At 25.6% G+C, this 24,754-nt stretch overlaps 1 protein-coding gene and 1 pseudogene across 2 annotated transcripts; one reads left to right on the top strand and one right to left on the bottom strand.

Moving 5' to 3' along the window:
- Positions 1-1,217: 1,217 nt before the first annotated feature.
- LOC149060994 (uncharacterized) lies at positions 1,218-8,235 on the top strand. 2 transcript variants are annotated; one of them, XM_089216784.1, is made up of 4 exons: positions 1,218-1,350; positions 1,434-1,973; positions 2,083-2,122; positions 7,428-8,235. In XM_089216784.1, the coding sequence occupies exons 3-4, from the start codon at positions 2,096-2,098 to the stop codon at positions 8,187-8,189; spliced, it is 789 nt and encodes a 262-aa protein (XP_089072910.1). In that variant the 5' UTR covers positions 1,218-1,350; positions 1,434-1,973; positions 2,083-2,095; the 3' UTR covers positions 8,190-8,235. The 2 variants fall into 2 exon arrangements, with proteins under 2 accessions (XP_089072910.1, XP_089072911.1); XM_089216785.1 differs by having other exon boundaries at positions 1,302-1,973.
- A 1,810-nt stretch (positions 8,236-10,045) lies between these two features.
- On the bottom strand, positions 10,046-11,292 carry LOC149060995 (E3 SUMO-protein ligase ZBED1-like; annotated as a pseudogene).
- Positions 11,293-24,754: the final 13,462 nt, after the last annotated feature.

The raw sequence follows: 24,754 nt of genomic DNA on the forward strand, positions 1-24,754 counted from the left end.
ATTACTGTTATTGTTTTGCTGCTCATTGCTCAACGTACCCGGTATGCTGAGTGTGAATTTTTTTATTTATTAAACTTTTTTATTTAATCTTCATTATTTTTTCATTATTTTTCATATCTGATTCTGTAAGATACCCGATTTTTAACATCTGTAAAACTTAGTATAACATTAAATTTCATGTTAAACCATGCCCGTTTAGTTAGCTTTTCAAATTATTTTTTGGACGTAAAATTTAAAATCGGGCTTCTTTTACGGAATCTGGTTTTAATATTCTCTACCTATAAGTTTTTTTATTTATTTATCTTTTGTGTATTGAGCTAGTGAAGAACATTATAATAAGTGAGCTTACACTCCTGCCACAGACCAACATTTGTTTTTATTTTAAAAATAATGTATTTCCTCCTTGTCTTTGTGATGTACACAGTAAAATATTTTTAAATTGTGTAACAGGGTCACTATTTCTTGAAATGTAAATAAAAATATCGAAAAAGAGAAAACAAATTTAGTATTCTGGAATAATATGTACAAAAAAATATTTTAAATATTTAAAAAACACTTCTCAAAAAATGTTGGGGAAGTATTTGTGTGCTTAACATGAATAATGAATACCTGTTAAAAGTTTTAAAAAATACAAGTAGATTTGATAAACATAAGCCCCAAGATTATAAGAGACTAATCCATATATTGAATTAAAGATACGCAAAATTTTATATGATTTTTGGGATTCCATTAGCATTGAGCCATTGACCCTCAAGGTACATATAATATTATATTATTATGTATTAAATATTATTTGATACAATAATTAAAAATTATGGTAAAAGTTGTGGTACATTAATTTATTTCTCGTATGTGACCCTACTGATTTGAGGTAGGTTCGTGTTATCAGTAAATCGAAGAAGTGCACCGTGCACCATCTGGTTTTATATAATCTGTGGTATAATTTTATACTAATAAGTATAACTTTACACATTAAGCTGACGCATAAACGTCGCCTGTAGAACTCTCCCACTGCCTTTCTATATATGTATAAAATGTAACACTTTTTATCTAAACATATATTTATATTACCCCATTATGTATAACAAAAGCCAATAATCTATGTTGTTGTGGCTTATTAAAATATATAAAAAAAAAAGGTCGCCACACTCTGCAGCGGTGGCGGTAAAATTCTTTTGTCTTGGTGGCGCCGCCGCGGTGGCGGTAAAATTGAGTCCGGCTTCATTATGCCGTAACCGCCACCACCACCGCCACCGACCGTTACCGTTGCAGTGGTGTCGCCGACCTTAACGCTACTAACACGACAAAATAATTTTTTTTTTTTATAGTTTTGCTTTTGATTATTAGTAGGTACCTAATTTAATATTTTGTTCGGTGGGATGAATTCCATTATATTAATATTAATGTATTGTATTATTTAATCGATTTTCTAGTTATTAAACTGCAATCTGGTGGCGAAAAGAGGCTATTGTGGTCTTGCAGTTATTGACGCGGGCTGTGGTTATGGTCGATTGCCGGTTGGTGAATGCTGATGATGGAAAAACAAAAAACTGCTTTGATAAGGAAATAAGGACTGTTAAAATCGTTTTGTATAATAGTAATAATTATTTATTAACATAATAGGCTGATAATCTTATACCATTGTGTTATTTGTATTAAATACTTTAAATGATATATAATTTATAGTAAGTGATTGTATTTTTCGATTTTTCGTGGTTTGACACTGATGGACGATGACACAAAAAAGGTGAAAAATTCAATAACGCGGCCTGGACAATCATATCTCACTGTCCACATTGTTTTGCTATTTTAACAATTCACAAATTTAAAAAATTTTAACAGCTTACCGATTATAATCATTTATTTGTTGTTGTTGCACGTCTACATTCCACGATTGTTGTTACATAACTTTTCCGAATTATATTGAGACTATGCGACATTCTCCTCGGTATTAGTCTTCGTATGAAGTGACGGTAAGTAAGCGGGAGTTACCGCACATCATCTAAAATAACTAGTAGATGTAGATACGCGTACGTTTTGGTTTTTCTTTTGTAAAATTGACTAACAGAAATTGTTTTTTAGATCAACGATCAATATGGCTACCAATGGCAGTGACTCTGAGGTACGTACGCTTTATTGCCCTAACACCAAATGCGATGGGGGGAAAGGATCACATTACCTGCCAAATAGAGTTGAATACATTCATTTTTTAGGTGATTTAGTTAATCATAAGAGATGATATAACACTAATAGGTACCTATATAATGCCTATCAAATTTTGATGAAAGTGGACCCTGAAAGGCACATAAACCGAACAAAATTATCTACTTATAAGTTGTCATTATACTTTGTCATATACCTTAGTTAAACTTCAGATAATTTGTTGCAACAATTCTTATACATAGGAATTACTTGCTTTTAGATTTTTAATTTAATTTTTAAACCATTTTTACTTCATAGTATTATAACAGTTATTGTTTTCTTTTAAAACAACACTATTATTTATCTAAACTTTTAACTTTTTTAACTGATGTTTTTAGAAATGTTTAAATTGTTCTACCTATTGATAATCTGGTGGCTTTTATTTGTCAATATATCAGTCTTTAGTACTTCTGTACTCAAGAGTTCCTGAGAAATCATTATCAAACTGTTTTTTTTTTACACTTTTGTACGCTTTCTGTGAATATAATTTTGACCATCGTTTAATTTAAAAACCAATTGTGTACTCATATAATATTACTTAAGTATTTTGTCAAAAATATTGCATGCATTCAATATAATAGTAATGTAGTAATTTATTAATGGAATACCTACTTGTTTTCAGTACTTAAACAGTTATTAAAACACCCATGTTGTTCTGGACTATTCTATCTATTGATTACTTTTGAACAATAAAATGAATGTAAAACATTATTTCACGATATGGTAGAAACTCTTAAGAATAATTTGATGTCCACACAAAAATTATATAGATTTTTTGACCATATTTGATCAATTTTTTAAAATTATTTTTAACATAATTTTGAAAATTCAAGACTCAAGTAAAAACTTATTTACTTATAATATTTTCACGCAATAAAATTAGCTGTAAAACCTAGAATGCTAGCCTTATTTTTGTACCTTCATAATTATTAATCATTCTTCAAACAAATTAGTGTAACATTGTTGCACATTATATTGATATGATGTAACTGGTATTATATAATGTTATTTAGCAAATATAGTATAGAATATTCTTTTAAAAATATGAAGTGATTTCAATAAAAACATTAAAAAGGAATTGACAGTTATAATTATTACAATAAAATATTAAGTGGCACTAAAGTGAAAGTTTCATACATGAGAGACTGTTGAAAATTGTTATGTGTTTATTGAAAATACATTTTTAAACTTTATCGTTTGAAATATTTAATAACATGTAAAATTGATAAATAAATTGAAAACGGATAAAAGTGTTACATGCTAAAAATAATCAGTAATAATTGTAACAAATCAGTATCAATATCCTTCAAATTGATAAATGTTTGGCTATGGTTATCATAAAATATTTAACTACATATATGTACTTAAAAAAATTATTGTTATTTTGTAAACTTTAGCATAGTGCAATATTTATGGAATTAGTAATTAAATTAATTTTTCATTCAATGCTTATTAAAGCATCATATCTGTTTGAAGCAACAGTTTTTAAAATTATAGTATTTTTGTAGGATATATTTAAGATAATATAATTAATTATAATTAAGTTTTGCGTATATTCATTGATTGAAAATTTTTAATTCCATGAACCAAAATATAATAATAAACTTGAGTAATGTGGTGTATGAAGAATTCTATTAAATTTATTTAAATAATATTTTTTAAATATAGTTAAAATTGTGAATATAGAAAACAATTTTTAAGTGATAAGATTGAAATATCGTTGGTGTTTCACAATGCAAAATTTAAGATTCATGCTGATATAATTTATAAATGGATTACTAAATCTCAATATTAATTGTAAAATTATCTGTTTTTCGAGTTATAAATCCATTGATGATCTTTATTGCAAAGCTAAAAAAAGTTTATCATTTTCTAAAAGATAGTTAAATAACTCTGAATTATTAAGTATTGAAAAATCCTTTATTTGAATTTTAGTCTGTACACCTTAGTACACCTTAATATTAGATGGTACAAATTACAATGTCGTTGCAGATTATAGTGTATCAATAAGTCTTATAAATAATCATAATATGTAGCAATATCTACACAATAAATGCTAGTGTTGTGTACTATCTACAAATACTATATATTATCGTATGTTATCTACAGAATCTTATTACTATTCAGTGTTGGGGAAGTTACTTTTTTAATGTAACATTTATTATGTTATATAGGCAATAAGAATAGCTATAAGAAATCACAGTCAAGAATACTTAATTCATAAATAAAAATACTAAATACTTATATGATATTATGTTATAATATACACATATAATATTATATTCATATAATACTCATAATATATCAATAGTTTTTGATAAAATTAAATGAAAAAAAGTATGTATGCGGATCTAGAACATATTTATTGGTGGTGGGGGGTGTGGGTAATTTAAATAACTAATTACTTAATTACGTATAAATTGCTAATTGTAATCTATATTTAAATTACCATTAAATACTTTAAAAGTAATTTTGTTACAGTAACTTGTAACTTCATTTAAGTTACTCTTACAATGTACACTGTTACTATTTAATATTTATCTATATTATACAAGATACATTTAGATTCAGACATTGAAACTATTTCACAGTGCTACTAATTTGCTGAAAAGGCAAATTGAAGGAGAATGACCATATTTTATTGTGTTCCATAAATACAAAAAATATATTTGAAATTTTTTTTTGTCAATATGAAAAATACTTTTCAACTTTAAATGAGAACTTTAATTGACAATCTTCATTCCTCTATGAGGTGTTTTGGTTTAAAACAAAGTAAGAATTTTTATTACATTTATTATATATAAATGTCACAGTAAAAGATGTTAAATTTATATTTACGTTATTAACTAGCAATTAACGTTAATAGATAATAATAAATATTTTACAAGGCTTATAACGTTAATAACTAAGGATTTACGTTAATTCCAAACAATATTAGTTAATCATGTTATTTGTATTTAAATTGTTATATTATTATTTATTTTCACATGACAATGAACTGTGACATTTTGAATTGCATAATTTTCCTACTAATCGACAGGTGCATTTATTTGTTTTACACTTCATTTTACAGTGACATCTTTGATAGCCTTGTGTGCCCATAAGACTACTACATCCTGCTGCTTCTCGAAGTGTTATCTCTTTTTCTTTAGATGATTCAACCAGAGTTTTGAGATCAAGCAACATTTCTTTGCATGGCACAAGTTGAGATCTCGTATACTTGTGTTTAAGAAAACCATTTTCGGTACCTAATTCAAATATAAATACATAAATACCTATAAATTTAAATTTTTTATTTTATTTTACTTACATAATTTATAAAAGCCGTTGTCAACATTAGCAATAACTGCTAATAAATTGCGTGGGGATCCACGGGCTCTATCAATGTCAGGAATGGAAATACATACTCATCAACAGTTAGAAAGGAGTTATTATCACTATGTTTTTTTTTTAACTAGATCAGAAATAATGTTGTTAAATTTGTTTTTCATTTCAAGTTCGTCCATATTGAATTTTATATTAATAATAAGTCAATACAACTTAAAGAATATGAACACAATGTTATACGAATATTTTAACATACAAAATAGTATGACGTTATAACGGCGATGTCGATTCTACGCGTACCGTACGACTGACAGGTTACAGACTACATATCTTAGTCTGAAGTTCTATCTACTGCGGCTGTAATGCTATCTTAGTAACTAATACCATTAAGATAACATTATATAACAACATTTTCCATCGTGTGTGGAAATTATCGATAATCAAACCAAAAAAATATTAAACCACGATAATCTCTAGCTAATTAGGTAATTATTGTTATTTACTAGAAAATAACGTTATTTTGATGTTAAACATCATTTACTGTAACATAAACATTTAATTATAACAATATCATTTGCATTTACATGTAGATAGTATACAACACTGCCATCAAAATCTCTAGGTGTTTATATTGATAACCAACTTAAATGGAACAACATATTAATCATACAAACAATGTTATTCAAAATTGTTATTATTCTGACGAATATTTTATCACCTAAATTAAAGATAAAAACATATTATAGTTTGGTTCAGTCTGTTATTACCTACTTACAGTCTACATTTTGGGGAGATTCTTACAATACAAATACTAATGAGTTTATTACGATTAATTCTCAGTTAAAATTTATATTTTCAAGAGAAAACTATACCCTAGAAAGAATATCTACAAAGATTGCAGCCCTAATAATTAAAATGCATTATATTTGAAACATGTATGTCTATTTATGTTTAATTACAAATATAGTGTTAAAACTGCTTCACATAGCCATAAGGTTTAATAATAAAATGGGTACCTATTATTGTCCAAAACTTGGATAAAGTTAAATAGATTCCTTATTTGGATTATCTAACATTTATATTACTTGAAAAATGAATTTATATTATTTTTGTTACAATTATATAGTATTTATACAGTACATAAATACTATAAATTTTGTTGATTTTCATAATCTATTACTTAAAATTGTTATATAAATTAGATATCTAAGTTTGTATTATGAAAATTGTTAAATTTATGTTTTATTAATTAACAGATGAACTAATATTAATAACTAAAATTACAAAAATATATTAAGATATTACATTATTTCATATGAAAAAAGAACAATAACAAAAACTTCCTCTATTTTATCTTACATTATGGCATCATGCATCAATCAGAAATATTCTAAATAATGTTAAATTGTATTAATAAATATTTAAAAATGTATGAGTATTAAAAGTATATGATTAATATATATATATAATATAAAGAGAGAGCGAGAACAATTGATTCCATTTAATCAAATCAATTGGTTTGGTACATATTTTCATATATCCCTAGTAAATCTAAGTATATATTTGCCTAAGAGTTTTTTCCTGTTATTATACAATAATTTTGTATTGAAATTACAATCGATATGTTTTTAATATTTGACAAAGGTAAATAGTCCTATAAATATTAGAAAACTTATTGAGACAATTTAAAAATTGGGTATTGATCAACTTGATTTTAAATCTATTAAATAACTAAATATAATTGTATAGGCTTTTTCAGTGTCCAAATATATATTTATTAGTGGTATAATTTATATAAATTAATAAACGTTCAATATTATAAGTTAAAAAAAAAAAATAAAAAAAAAAAATAGCAAGTTTACAATAATTGTTAATCAAGTTTTTTTTTTTATATATAGGTAATGTCAAATCAAGATTTAGAATCAAACAATATCAATGTATTCAGTTTAACCAAATTGTCATATATGAGGTGCAATGAATACGAAAAGAATAAGTACAATGAATTGCATACACCAAGAATTGATGTAAGAGAATGTTGTATACTTTTAATGCAAGGTTCAAATGATACTATGATGTATGCCTTACAACATGGACACTTTGATTGTTTTAAACACGGCCATAAAATGGGAATGAAATTACCTTATTGGAGTTGTCTTCATGCAGCAGGTAATGGAAGAATTGGTATTTTAAAATATGCGCATGAACATGGATGTTTTTTTGGTTTATTAAATATATGTAAGGAAGCAGCAATTTACGGAAATGTAGACTGCTTAAAATATGCACATTTGAATGGTGGTTTGATGTCTGAAAATGTAACCAAGTATGCTGTACGTTATGGAAATTTGGATTGTCTAAAATATGCACTTCAAAACGGCTGCCAGTGGAAGTCTAATATGTGTGCTCTCTCTGCATATAGTGGAAATTTGGATTTTGTGAAGTATTGTCATGAAAATGGATGCCCATGGGTTGTAAAGAGTTCATTGGACTGGTTTTTGGTAGGTTCAAAAGTTGTATCATTGCAATTAAGACATGAGAGATATCCTGTGAAACATTTAATAAATAGAATAAAATGCTGCATAAATTATATTCAAAACACAGCAGATGTATGGGAAAATTGTAAATTTGAAGATAATGTGGTAATAAAAAAAATAATGGTATAGTTCTCATGAACAGTGCTTTAACAAATATGCTTTACTGTTAATTATCATTATTATTTTCAGTCTGTTAATATTAACATAGGTACAAAATTTTTAAAATTGTAAAATGTTTAATAGTTATCAGTTTATCACTTAATAACGTATTATAGAATTAAGTTTTTATTTAAACTATATTTTATGTAAATTAAAAATATAGCTAAAAAAATTATTAGTATCAAAAATGTTTGTAATTAAAAAAAAAAGAACAAAGTTATGTAGGTACAATGTACCATATTGTTTTTGTAATTTTCTGGTAGCTTTTTTTAGGTATATAATTTATAGAAAACAATAGTATTTTGTTTAAATTTATATTGTATAATATTACTTTTTGTTTCAAAAAAAACAATATTTAGATGTTAATATAGTAGTTAATTCTTATATATTAATTAATCAAAAATGTTGCAATTTACTTATAAAACTCATATAATTTTTTTTTAAAGTTTGTTGTACTTGTGTTTAGATGGTATTTCAGGGATGGAAACCGTATAAAATTTTAACGGTTACGCTTTCGGTTTTTGAGAACGGTTTTCTATATATTCTGATTTTGGTTAAGGTTTTAAAAATTTGTCGGTTTAAATAATGGTTTTTTGAAACTGTTGATTTGGTTTTTCAAATTTTTATTTTATTTTCCTGCATCTATTCTCTATTCAGAATAAGAAACAGTCGGCGGCCGACTACTGCGCATGGGCGTGATTTCATTCTAAACACGATACTAGACCAACACCGCCGGCTAGAGCGTCGCATTAGTTTATTGTCGAGTCTAGTGATGGGCACTACCGAATAGTTTGTACTATCGAATAATGATCGATAGTCCATGTTAACTATCATATGTAACATCAGGTGTTATAATTTTAAATTTATTAATATTATGATTTATTATTTAAACAAACAACAAACTTAATATTTAATTTTTTAGTACTTATAACACTTGGATTATATTATTATATATTAAATTATAAATAATAAGTATTTATAAGTTGATTTTCTTAACAAAAATTAAAATTAAAAAAATTGTATTTGTATCATTATAATTTATCAAACACTGTATATTATTAATTTAATTATATATTATGTATGCATGTCATAAATAATAATTACATGTTCATTGGTATAATAAATATTAAATAAATTCACTGTACATACTACATACTAAAATATTATGATAAAAATAATAAAATTGTTCATAAGAGATATTATTGGATATTTATTTTAATAATAATTTATAAGTACATAAATATTTAAATGGTTAACTGTATAGGTTTAAAAGGTACAATTTTTAAAACATATATTGGACAAATTTTAAAAATAAATTTAATGGATAACTGTACTATGAATTATGATAACAAACTCAAACTATATAAAGGTTATTAGCAATATTAAGAGAATGTTACATGTGTTGTTCCTGTCTCTCCATACATACAATATGGAATACTTTCTTTCAACAGAATTAATTTTGTAACGTTAGCTTTAATATTAGTGTAAACTTAGTATTTACCTATTATCAAACTTAATAAGGTAAGAATATTATCTAAGACATGTCATATACTTTTATTGATATTTTCATTTTAAAGTGAGTTATAGATACATGTAAAATATAACAACTTTAAAATGTGCATAACTTACTTTAAAATTATATCAATAAAACCAAATGCAATTTCCTAGATAATATTCTTACCTTTAAATTTACTCTAATATTAAAGCTAACACTACGAAATTAATTCTGTTGAACAAAAATGTTTCATATAATCATATTGTAAGTATGCAAGACATAGACAACATATTAAACATTATATGTATAACGTTTTCTTAATACTAATAATTTACATAATTTTGCTTAAAAAAATCAAAGTATCTAAGTTATCAGGTAATAGCCTGTTGCGTCGTGCACTTAAAATTTGACCAGCCTTAGAGAAAATCCGTTCTGATGGGACGGAATAATTGCATATTTAAGCACAATGTCACTAAGATGCAACACGGATTTATGTTGATTCCAGTAATTAAAAATATTAGACTTAAGGTCTTTATGGGGTGAATTTAAATATTGCCTCATCAAAGCAGTAACACTGCTTGTTAGTGCATGTGCTTGAAGATTGAACTCTAGGCACCTTCGATTGTAAAAATTCCCATATATTGTCTTCTTGTTCTTCCACATTCTCCTCATAATAACTTGTGTGCTCTAAAAGAAAACAAAATAAGAATATTTGATGGAAACAAATTAAATCCAATGTAATAAAATTTATTAGATTTTTTTTAAACTTAAAAGTAAATAGGTACTGTCTGAACATAAAGATTTTAATGATTTATAATTATAATTTTTTTTTTTTTTTGGTATTACATATATTTACCATTATCAACATTTATAGTGTTTAATATATCAGAAACTTCTGAAATTATACACTTTTCAGCCTCATTGGTGTTTTCTTCAATTCTCAAAAGCTGCTTTTTTAAATCTCGGATCTAAAAAAGTAGCTCTAGAAAAATATGAAGACAGAGTTTGTTTTTCAAATCAAAACGTTTGGTTATGTTATCCATTAAATTTTTTTTAAGACTTGTCTAATATGTGTTTTGGGAATTTTTGAAACCAACGATCCTTGTAAACCTATAAAATCATTAAAACATTCATGTAATATAAGGTATTAAATGTAATTTGTTATCAAGCATTTTTAGTTGTATATTAATAACTTATATATAATTACAGTTAATGAAGTATTATTTATCTACAGTTTTTGTTATTCTTATTTGTTTAAAAGGTGTATACTGTATTGAAATAATTACCTCGTATCAAGGGTATAACTTTGACAAGTATCGGATATCTCTCTGCAGACTGCTCTACTATTAAAGAGTTGAATGGTTTTAATAATGGTATAATATCTTCTATTACATTCCATTCATCGGGGTCAAGACTTAGCGGAGCTTCTGTCAGAGAAAAAAATGTAATCGTAAGGGGTTCTTTCAGTTTTACCAATCTTTCCAACATGAACAATGTACTATTCCATCTTGTGCATATATCCTGCTTAAATTTTAGTGTTTGAGTAACTCCTAATTGTTTTTGCTTTTCATCCAACATCCTATTGCCCACTTCACACCGCTTAAAAAAAGCCTACAATAGTGCAAGCCTGGGCATAAACGCGTTAAAAAGTTAAAAGTTAAGTTAATTTTAACTTTTAACTTAACTTTTTAAAATTTAATTTTCATAAACTTAATTTTTAACTTAACTTATTTTAATTGATATAAACTTAATAAATAACGAGTTACTTTTAATCAAATTCGAGTTAAGTTAATTTATAAATAATTAAATAATAAATATAATGAAGTATATAGTTGGCTATATTCTCAAACAGTTTTAGACTTTTAGTTTCCTGAAAAAGTATTCAGAGTACATTCTTAAATACCATGTTATTTTTATTTAATAATTTTAAAAAAATGTATAATACTTGTCAGTTGTCTACTTGTCTGTATTAGTGTGTTAATAAATCAAAAGATTGTATTTGTTTCGGCATTTTCAATTTTGTATTTTTTTCATACTTATTACATAATTCTATTAATTCAACACCTATGTATAGAAAAGCTATTGGCTATTTCCTGTGGTCAATAATATTTAGGATTTTTATTATTTATATAGATATTATATAAAAAAAAAATAACAACTTAAGTTAATAAGTTAATTGAAAATGTACATATAACTTTTAACTTAACTGTGTTAAAAAAAGAATTATATTAACTATTAACTTTAAACTTTTTAAAATGTTTTCCATTAACTTAACTTAACTCAGTTAAAAATTATCATTAATTTGCCCAGACTTGCAATATTGCGACATTTTTTTAAAATTTGATTTAGTGACTGTTGGACTATTAAATTTAATTTATGAACAGTGCAGGGAATGTGTTGAATTTTCATTAGCCTGACTGCTAATTTAATGTTAGCACCACCATCTGTTATGATTGCAATTACTTTGGACAAAATATTCCAATCTTCAAGTTCTTTGATCATAAATTCAGATAAATATATTCCGGTATGGTTACACTCCAATTTTTTTGTACAATAGAACCACAGTTCTCAGATCTCTCAGGTTATTATCAAAAAAGTGTGCAGTTAATGTAATGAAGGAGTCTATGTTCATTGATGTCCAAATATCGGTTGTTATTGTTACGGGACTAACTTCATTTAATGAAATCTGAACTTTACTTTTGACCTTTGTAAAAATGTCAGGTATAATTGTTCTGCTGAGGACTGTTCTACTTGGTATTTCATATTATCTAAAATAAGTTGACATCAAATGAAAAATATTGAAATTAAACAATATGCACTTATTAAAATATTTGTAAGTTATTATGAGTTTTTTATATTATAATATATTTTTAAATATATGAAAGTGTGATTATTACCAGTGGCGCCGATTCATTTATAAACTTCTGGGGTAAAATCAAAAACCTATTTTATACCCACCCACCCAAAAAAATATTGCTCACTACGCTCGATAGTACAGGCATAATAATTTAATATTATACTATTTATTTTATTTTAGGTATAAGAAACATTTTTTTTTTATACTATACTGTACATAAAAATATTTTAAAAATGTGTAAATATAAAAAACATAGTTCAGAAATTAATGTTTTGCCTATGTTGTAGGTGGTAGGACAACTGACAAATACTATACTACAAAAAAAAATAAACAAATAACTGCTGCTATGTATAATATTAAATATGAAGTACTAAGTTGTTATTGTATTTTTGTATGCTTCAGTAATTTTTAAGTAAATATTTAATAAATACTTATGTATTTCTCTAAATATTAAAAATAAAAATTATATGTAGTACAAAAATGCTTATAAATAAATCAAGTTAATATTTTTAATAGTTTATTACTGTTTTTAGCAAAATTATTAATCACATTGTCTGTATTAATTGGAACATCCAATTCACATGCAATGTGCATAAGTCCCTCCAATCTCGACTCAGCCATTGTTGACTATAATCTTGTTTTTATAATTTTAAGCTTCGAGAAACTACGTTCAGTAGAAGCACTGGACACAGGTAGCGTCACAGCGATTTTTAACAACATATAAATATTAGGCAGTGTAAACCTTATATTTGAGCTGCAAAATAATTTAAACATATATATAAGGGAACTGCTGTTAAGTACGCCACCTACACCCACGTATTCAAACAATAATAATTAAATAAAATGTAAATCAAATTAACTTTCATGTTGAATTCATAAATTTAGTTAATTGTAATCATTATAACATTTAAGGTCATCAAATATTTTTATCATTTATATAGTTTAATAATATGCTAATATTTTAGCAACACTGTTACTGAAATCTAAGAAAGAGCAAACGACTGACGGGTCCTTATCTAAGGCAAATGAATATTTTACCAGAGGTATTGAAAAATAAGTTAAATATTGAATAATATATAATATTCATATTTTTTTACTTAATTTATAACTTTATACTTTTGTATGTGATAGATAGTGAATTTCAACGACATATGAACCGAAACGTAGCATTTTTAAAAGTTGAAATGCGAAATATACAAAACAACCAATTAATTATTTTGGAGCGACTAGAATCAATCCAATCTCATTTAGAAGATCAACCAGTAATTGATAAAACAAATTCCTCAAAAAATGAGATGACAAATTATCAATTTCCTGTAGATGATGTAGTAGACCTAAATACATTTGAAGATAACATAAGCGGGAATCAACATTTCAGAACACATTTGGTAATATACCAATATCAGAAATATAAAAATTATATAATTAACAATATTATGTATCTTCCAAATTAAAATTGCAGGTTAAAGAATTGTCATACATTGGAGGAAAACACACAAAAGCAATGGTAAAATGAATAATGTCAAAAATATTTAAAGATGATTTGTTAAAAAATTATTCATATAGCGGTAAAAAAGGCAAAACCCCATTCTCTTCATTGGCGATTTGTTCAGTTATATTTGGTAAGCTTAAGTAAAATAATTTATTTTTTATTTTTTATTATTATTATATAAGCACTCGTAGTATTTATTTCTAATAATTATAAAAAAAAGATATAAAATAATGTCTACTTTTTAGAATACAACACACTATTTGAATATAACTTTCATTCTAGGGTGATTTACAAAGCATGCTCCAACTTTACTTTTTTTTCTTAAATAATAGTTGTTCAAAATCTGGTTTTTGGAATATTTATAAATATACTTAAAGACCATTTCAAATTCATACAATTTTTGAACTATTGAAGGAAGCCCATTTCAATGACTTCCTTTTGGTATAAATAAGATCTTATCTTATACAAATTATTTATTGTCTGAATTATAATTACCTACGTATATCAACATTTTCAAAAAAAAAAATTCACTAAACAATTTAGAGCAGCGGTTCCCAACCTTTTTAGTTTCGCGGACCACTAATTTTGTAAAAAAATATTTGAGGCCCACCCATAGCATACATATACGTTTTCATAAAATTATAATATATATTATAATTATATACATATATACATGTATATATAGTTATTAGGAAAAAAACATTTTAAAAATTTAAAAAAAAACAATTGTTTATTAAAAAAAAACTTAATTCAACTTTATCACAAGATAAACAATTTAATCTGATTTTTGACATTGCTTGTTCTTCACGAGAAAGTCAATATCTGGATTAAAACTTATTAGTTTTAGTCTTAAATCATTCTCAACATTCCTATATTTATTTTTTAAATAAATTAAAGTAGAAAAAGCACGTTGACATAGATAAGTTGTGGAAAAGCCCATCAAGTTTCTCAGTGCAATTTTAGCAATTGCTGGATAGTCTTTCCGAACATTTAACCAGAATGGCACTAATTGTGTACTTTTAAAATACGATTTTAAAGTATGATCACATGACATTTCAATAAACGAATCTTCTTCACTTGCAGATATTTTCAATTTTTTCAAGTTATCTTCTTCAAAGGGATTTCTGATCCATTGCATTTCCTCTTCAATTTTAGGGAAATAGTTTCTAAAAACAGGGTAAAAATGATTTCAATTATGCCTATTAAAAATATTAATTTGTAATTAAGAAAAATAAATAATTAAAAATAACCTGAGGTTGGAAGCTAAAGATTTGAGGTGATTTTGTATAGTTTTAGCTGTTGCTTTATCAATTTTAACTTCGTTAGTTTAAAGAAAATCATGTTGGACTGGAAATGCATTGAAGGAATCTTGTTCTACTTTTAGAGCCCATCGTTGAAGCTTGATTATCATTGCATCAACTTTGTCTTGCACAAAAAACTTATGAATGTGTTTGCCTTGCAAAGTTAAATTAAGAACGTTGAGGGCACCAAAAATATCCGCCAAATACGCCAATCGTTTCAACCAGTTTTCATCGGTCACCAATTCTAAGTAGGAACTTGCAAGTTTTCCATCATAACCCCCTTCCATAAGGAAAACCCTAAGTTCATCACGGAGTTCAAACAATCTTGATAACACTTTACCTCTTGACAGCCAACGAACATCACAGTGAAGTAAAAGCTGTTTGTGTTCACTTCCCATTTCATCACACAAAACACCAAACAGTCTGGAGTTTTTAGGCCTTGCTTTAATAAAGTTGACGATTTTAACTGCTCCATCAAGAGTTTTTTTGAGACACTCGTCTAAACCTTTAACTGCAAGAGCCTCTCTATGTATGCTACAATGTGTCCATTGAACTAAAGGAGCAACTGACCTAACTCTGACAATTAATCCAGTATGAATTCCAGACATAGCACGTGCCCCATCAGTTGTCAAACCTACACACTTTGACCAATCTACTTTGTTTCCTTTTATAAAGCTATCAACAGATTTAAAAATGTCTTCGCCAGTTGTTTTTGTCGACAAAGACTGACAAAACAGCATTTCTTCTTCAATATTACCATTCAACTCAAAACGAACAAAAACTAATAAATTAGCTTCGCCAGCAACGTCTGTGCTTTCATCCAGTTGTAGCGAAAAATATTCACTTTGTTTTAAAACAGTAATAATAGCTATTTTCACATTTTCCGACATTTCATCAATTCTTCTTTTCACAGTCGTATTCGATATCGGAATTTCATTAATTTTTTTGGTACATTTTTCATCAAACAAAACATTACTTATTATTTTTGCTGCGGGAATAATAAGTTCTTCTCCCACGGTGTAAGCTGACCCCTTCTTTGCGATTAACAACGAAAGCTCATAAGAAACTTGGGTACTTGTTATATTTTGTTTTGAAGATTTTTCCATGACTGATTTAGTCATAGAAAGATTTTTTTTCTTGATTTGAAAAAATCGAGATTTTCCTACACATTCAGGATGTTTAGTTGATAGATGCCTTACAAGTTTTGAAAATTTCATACATTCGTTGGATAGCGTTTCGAAACAAATCACACACTGCGGCATAGGCTCCTCCTTAGTACCAAAAAATACAAACCCGATTTTTAAAAAGTCAGGGTTATACTTACGAAAATATATTTTAGTTTTCTTTCTTATATTCAAACTTGACATATCAACAATCTCACTACTAGTTCCACCACTACTAGTTCCTTCATCATTTGACAGCTTCGTCTTACGACAAGACCCAGTTCGAAACCAAGTATCCATATTTACGTGTATATAATATGTAACTCTAAATTTTAGAGTATAAAAGTTTTAAATAATTTTGAACGAATTTTGTATCACCATAGGACACTTATGTATTACCAAAAAAAAAATCATAAAATTAAAAGCATGGTGTTGTTTTAATTTATAAAAATCTATAATTTTAATAAATTTATTATTATAAAAAACAAAAAAAGTTAGCATATGCTTGGTGAATCAACTTGTGTATCTACAGAATATACATAATATTAATACTTTAAAATTTTTTAGAAGCAGTGAAAAAACAGGTAAAATTTTAAAATGTTCCACAAAATGAAATTGAGGAAACTATCAAGTATATTTTGGCTCAAGCTCCATTTAATTTAAAACGGCAATCAAACAAACAGTCATTTTGTTTGTCTACATAATATACTATAATTATATTGTAATTTTGCATTAAGTATTTTTTATCATATTTAAAATTACATTTATAATCAATAAAATATTATTTGTAATATTTTATAAAAGGTATTAATTAAAATCTTAAATGAAAAATATTATAAATGCTATTATTTTATAAAATATAATAAGATACTTATTGCAGTAAGTTTGTATTATTATTTTAGTATATAAACATACATTTTAAATTTTTTATCATATTATTCAAAATGACGTTTATAATCAATAAAAAATGTTGTAATATTTTTAATTTTATGATAATTAAAATGTTGAATGACAATATTATAATATTATATACTATTATTTAAAAAAACATAGTATATCTATTTTATTGTACCTAATTATGTTTTACTGCTGTAATAAACATATAAATTTTGAATTATGTATTTTTCATTATATTATTTAAAATGACATAATTTATAAATTTATAATTAATAAAAAAAATTTGGTTATAATATATAATTTTTATAGTATATGTATAATTAATTAAAATGTTGAATGACAATATTTGATCAATATTGGATAAATACAAATTAATCAATATTTTATTTTAAATTTAAATAAACATTTATTTGGTACAAAATAAAATATACTCGCAACTTTGGTTAATTATTAATGATTATATTACAAATAATTATAAGACATTTGTTTTATCGCATACTAAATATTGAAATGTAATGCTTAAAAAATATTTTATTTTCAATTAGCACTCAACATATACTTTTGGTTCAACTAATGTACCTGCAACTTAGAGGAAATATAAAATGATGAAAAATCAATTTATTTTAAAAATTTAATTAACATTCAATATTGGATTTTAAATATAAAATAAACATTTATTTGATATTAACTTGCTGTGTGGGAGTTATATCAGTAGAGAATAACTATAAATTATTATTGTAGAGAAAAAAACCACAATATATTGAACATTTTGTTTTGTATTTCAAATATAAATAAAATTAGTTGTAAAATTTTTAAAATTTGTGAATTCCAAAAACGAAAAGCATGGAGCTCCTATGAGTCAAGAATATCTCTTACAAAATTGGAAGTATGATCAATAATCTTTAAAATACTTATCATAAAGTTTATCTAATGATTCAGTTGTAGAGTGACTTTACATTGTAGTTATTATAAGTGCCTCATGCTTTTCGTTTTTTGTAATTCACAAGTTTTAAAAATTTTGCAACAAATACATTTTAGATACACTTTTAGTAATATCTTGATAACCTTGAAGTTTCATTAAGAAATTGTTTTAAAAGTAAGTTTATTTTCAACTTTTTAGTTCATGTATTAAGAAGAATTAAGAAAAGCATGTTTTTTAAAAATTTTATTTTTTATTTATTTTATTTTCTACTTTTTAGTGATAAGTGATAACAATAAATTAGAAACAAAGGATTTTTTGAAAGCATAGTTTTAGATTCTGAACGAAGTGATGAATGTATTGATTTTACAATGATATGTTTTTTTTTTTTTTGTGTGTGTGTACAGCATAACTAGTCGAAATAATGCTTCGATTTCAAACTTTGGGGGTGGTTTCCTGTGTAAAATTGAAGATCCTTGGTGCATTATAAAGTTAACAGTAAAAATAAACATTTTCCAACAGTTTTCAAAAAAATCGAGAAAAACAAAAAAAAAATGACAGAAAAACTGGAATTTTTACGCAAAACCAGTTTTCGAACAAATTGATTTTTTTATATGGTTGTAATTCAAAATGTAATAACTGTAAATACTTGAAATTTTCACCAAATGTTTATGTTAGTGTTATATATATACAGTTTAATTTTCAAAAAGTTTTGACTTTTTTTGAGTTATTTATAGACCACTGAAATTTTCGATTTTTTGAGAATTTTTTTTTGAAGTGTCGGTAAAAAAATATTGGACGACCAAAAAAACTTGAAAATTTAATACAAGGTTCCTTATAAGTTGATATTATTGTAGCTAAAAAAAATTAAAAATCGTTGGTCACAATTTTTTTAAGAAGCGTTTATAGTTCATATTTTTACGAAATATGTCGAAAACTCGAAAATTTGCAAGTAATTTTGAAGTTTAAAAATCATAAAATTTGTTCTGTTTATAATTAAGGATTAAAAATATAACACTAAGTTTTCCATAAGTTTTCCTTCAAATAGCTATAGAGAAAACTCGAAGCGTCGTTATAGGAGAAATTTTAAATTTTTTCGAAATAGCGTAACGATAACGATATATCCTCAAACGATTTTAAACATTTGTTATTATTCAAAAAGTATAAGTCGTAGATACTTGAAAATTATACCAGTTATTTAGATTGGCATTTTCTATACATGATTTAATTTTCAAAATATTTTGACTTTTTTTGAGGTATTTATAGACAACTGAAATTTTCAATTTTTCTAAAAAATTTTTTTTGAAGTGTTGATAAAATTTTTTGGCACTATCAAAATACTTGAAAATTTAATAAAAAGTTCCTCATAAGTATAGTGATTAAAAAATTACAAAAATACGTAGGCACAATTTTTTTTTATCAACATTTGAAGTTCAAATATTTGCTAAATACGTAAAAATTACGATTATTCGCAAATTATTTTAAGCTAGAAATGTATACAAAATTTTCTTTTGAAATCAAAGATTTGAAAATTTTTAATTATCTATAATATATCCTAGATTGACAAATCATCTCCGTTCAGAATCGTTTTTCGTATACAATGATACCTATCATTGCATTCAAATCTAACATACCCTAGTCAAAGGTCCACCCCACCACCTAATGTACAGCAGAGCGACATCCACTTACCCGCTTTTTTTTTTAAATTTAGCTATTCTTATTCAAATTAGATTATTTTATTCAATTTTAGTAAGGTAAGTGCAAATTTGTATATTATCTTAAGAGGACGCTACACCCGCATGTGTTGTCTCCGTCTTACAAGTACGTAACATTGCAAAAACTGTTTCGCGCGGGAAAGAACCGAGAAGGCTACATTCATAACTAAAAAACGAAATTCTCACCACAGATAAAAGGGAATTTCGACTGTGCAACGTTGTTTTTATTTTTTTGATATTAGAACTGAAAAAAAAGTTATTTTATTTTGAAAAATGCAAAAATAATGCATTTTGAAACAATAAGAACTTTTTTTCTATTTGTGATATCGAAAAATTGAAAACAACGTTGCACAGTAAATGTTCTCCTTATTATGTGGTGAAAATTTCGTTTCTTAGTTATAGCTGTAGCCTTCTCGGTTCTTTCCCGCGCGAAACAGTTTTTGCAATGTTACGCACTTGTAAGACGGAGACAATACATGCGGGTGTAGCGTCCTCTTAACAATAAATTTAATATTTATGTGGTGGGAAAGAATCACAAAATTATTTTCTAAGTTATTTAGGTATAAATAAATAATGTATTTAAAGCAATGGGATTAGTGAAATCTTTTCAAATCTTTTTTATAATAAAATCAAATATCATTGATAATTTTCTTGGTTTATGAAATAAGTGTTTATTGGGAAAAAAAAGTCGTATCAAATATTACACCTAATTTATCCATATCATGAACTTGTGTTAATAAAGACTTATTTAGGTACATACATTATTTGTTATTATTAATCCGTAAATTCTTCTATATTTTTATAGTCTTAGATCTATATACTTGATAAAATACAATTAAAAATATAGTATATATTTTATTGGTTCAATCAATTATTACTTGTGGTATCGAAAGTTGGGTTAGGCAATTTGTGCTTATAATAAAAACTAAAAGTATTTTTAAATAGATAAATACTATTTATATTGAAATTACCAAGCTATACCTGTACTGATAGTATTTATACGGAATTAAATGTTTTTAATTTTGAAAAGTTATTTAAAAAATGTTGATTTTTATTTATTACTTATATTTAAACATAGAAATATTGAACCAATATTTTACCATAATGTAAACACAATATTTAAGAAAAATGTAAATATAAATATGCCTAGATGTCATAAAACATTTGGTTTCACAAGTTCATTAAATACCTATTGCTATTATTCTCTAAATAAATTTAAAAATAAATATTAATGTCTTCAAAAATTATTATCATTCTAAGTAGGTATTCCATATCATCTAAACTATTATAATTCAAATGCCCATATCATTATGTAGTATTATTAAATTATATATGTCATATGGTTATATTATAAAGCTGTTGTATTTATTTTATTGTTAATATTAATATCACCTTAAGTATATGTATTATTAAATTTTGAAAAGTCTGTGTAAATAACATCTAAGTACCTGATACCCAGATTTGAAGTCATCTAATATATTTTTTTAGATTAATTGATTCAATAATTTTTTGTATTGTATAAAGTAGACAGATGCAATAACTTGGTATACTACCCGAGTAACATTTCCTGTGTATACAATGTGTCAAATCATCTATTAAGTGTCTGTGTGACGCACGGTGTATAAGCCGTCCATGGCTCCATGCACTGTGTTTTTGACCATTTTGAATACCGAATTTTTACATGCAATACACCGTGCTCATAATGTACACACGTCAGTTCATGATCCGTGTTTCCGTGTATATATGGGCATTTCAATTGTTATATTTAGAGGATACGGTCGGTGTATTAACTGTAATCATGTGACACATTTAACTGTGTATACACGGTGTATTATCAGTTACATTTCGGTTTAACGGTTATTTACGTGTAACCAAAATGCTATTAATATGGTTTATGTAATTACCTACATGTTATTTAAGAAATTAATTAAATATGTAATATTCAAGATTAAAAAAAAAATTATTGTAAAAAAATTCACTTTTCAACAATTTTGAGCAGCCATGATACATTTATAAACCATACATATTACACTTAATTTATTCAAAATAAAATAAATACTCTTGTCATAAGCTTAATATTTTTAATCTATTCAATATGAATTGGAGATCAAGTAGTATAGGAGAAAATATAAACTAAGTCCAGGGGTGTATTCAAGGGGGATTATCCCCCAGAGCCTTTTTTAATATTCTGGCTACCACTCACCACTGTACTTGAAAATTAAGTATTCTGTGTACAAAATTGTCATCTCCTCCCCAGAACAAATTTCTAATTACACCTTTTAACTACTATATAAATTATAAACTAAAGAATTATTATTTATTTAGAGAATTATAAACTCATAAAGTCATAAGTAATGAACGGTTTGTGTTGGATATTCATATTTTTACCTACATTTACAGTTTTAGTTAAGTATTCTGAGTTAAGAATTTTTTTAAGTTAATTGGCCAGTATATTTAAATTTTTCCTCAATTGTTCTTATTATTATTTTTGTAACAGATTGAATAAAGCATTTATAAACAAAAAAAAAGTATTTAAATTTAGGTTAATAATTAAAATAAACAAATAAGATGCTGGAAAAATTTTTTATTTAGGTACTTTAATATAAAATCATATTTTTATAATTAATTATAATAAAGTTTTAGGTGCATGTCTAATGTGGTTGTCGAGTACTGTATGGAATTTTGATTCATCGGATGGTGATACTATGTATCCAGACAACGATTCTGTTAAAAAAAATACAATATATTACATGAGATAACAAGTATTATGTAAGTTTAAAATATTAAATAAACTCTAACCATAAATCACACTGTACAAAATCAAATCAGTAAATTTCCTCTTAGTTTTTCCTTTATAACTAAATGCTTGCAGAACACTGTGTTTAATACATATGTTAGTTGCTTCTCTAATAGCAGACGAAAATGTACGCTGACAACCCAATTTTACCAGAAGGTACGATTTCTAAAATGAAAAATACGAATCATTACAATGTTAAAAAATGTTAAAAATTAAACCACCCGTATAAAATTAATTACCTACCAAATCTTCTCTATTTTTAAGGCCATCTTCATTTTGAGGAGAGAGCATACATTCAACTGTATCCAAAAGTTCAATATTATAAACAGATAACATATCAATAAATGCTGCAGGTAATGCAGGAATAGGCAGAGCCAATGCCCGTACTCTTGCATCTGCCTTCATTATAGTTTGGAGCTTTTGATCCATGGTCTCAATAGCTTTACACAATCTTACATTAGAATTATTCAGCATTTGCATTAAAACTGCATTAGTTTTGAAAGCAGAAGTAGTAGATTTTTCTAAATTTGATATAGAAGTTTTTAATTCTTCAAACCCTTTGTTATCAAAATTGTCTGAAATAATTATATAATATATTTGTAACAAAGCTTAAATTAGATTTTTAATAAAATTATACAAACCATCATTAATTAACTGCAAGTTTGAAGTATTGCTCTCATCAAAAATAAAATCAACTGCATTAGCTGATGCTATAAATTCACCAATCTGCAGATCATTATCGTTTTCATTTGCAATATCACCTACAATTAAAATAATTCTTTATTTAGTTTTTAGATACAAAAAAGTTGAAAAGTATTTGTTTATTTCTACAACTACATATTACTTGATTTTTCATTAAAACTATTATCTGCAGTATTATCAATTATTGGTTCTGGTGCAGCAGATGGACTGTTAGCTAGAAAATTACATAAACTCTTAGGTATATATAAAAATTATCCAAACCAGATATTTAACATATAATGAGAAAACTATTGAAAAAAAATTGTTTCTATAATCTCAACGATTCTAATATTGCTTATTGAATGAGCCAAAAAACTTTTTAGAAAAGAAAACCTCCATTTTAACCATGTTCACTAGCTGTTTCAGTTTTAATGACTGTAATTATTCAAAATAAAAAAAATAATTAATGTGAATATTACCCATGACTCATGAGGCTATGATAACTTGAGTTTCGGTACTTTGATTTAAATTAATAATGTTACTATAGTAACAACGGTTGAGAAAATTAGGGAATTTTGAGAAAAGTCAGTTCTTACAGATTTATCAAAGTTAATTATATAATGTATTGTATTAATATTAATCTAATTTTTATGGTATTACTTTCATCAAACAAAAAATTTGACTCTTCTGGTATCGTGATTTGAGGAATTAGTTGTTTTTTTGATCCAGTATCAGATGATTGTACATTAACTGTTGATGCAAATAACTTTATTTTATACCTTTTATATTAAAATATATTTAATAATAGAGTAACATTACATGAATTCGAAGAGGCAGTATTTTCAGCTATATCATCTACTTTTTCTGAAGAAATAACTTCTGAATCAGACTCTATAAATATAAAATAATAATAAAATAGTAGTAGTATGATTTAAAAATAAATATAGAGGTATTCAAAAAGAATAATAATTTTTAAAAGTTTGACAATGGTCATTAGACTAATTAGGATTGATAAACAATAATATTATACAATATAGTGAAGAATAATATGGTAAATTATATATAATTACATCATATTATAATTGTTTATCAGTACCATGTCTATTGACTGTTGCCCAACTTTTTAAACACCCTGTGTATGCTTTATAATATAATATTTACTTTGATCAATTGAAAATGTAGGAGGCGATAATAAGGTTAACACTGGTTCTTCAATTT

The sequence above is a fragment of the Diuraphis noxia genome, unplaced genomic scaffold (assembly GCF_037042655.1).
Source record: "Diuraphis noxia isolate RWA-SAM2 unplaced genomic scaffold, SU_Dnox_SAM2 contig0001, whole genome shotgun sequence".
Classification (NCBI taxonomy): Eukaryota; Metazoa; Arthropoda; class Insecta; order Hemiptera; family Aphididae; genus Diuraphis; species Diuraphis noxia.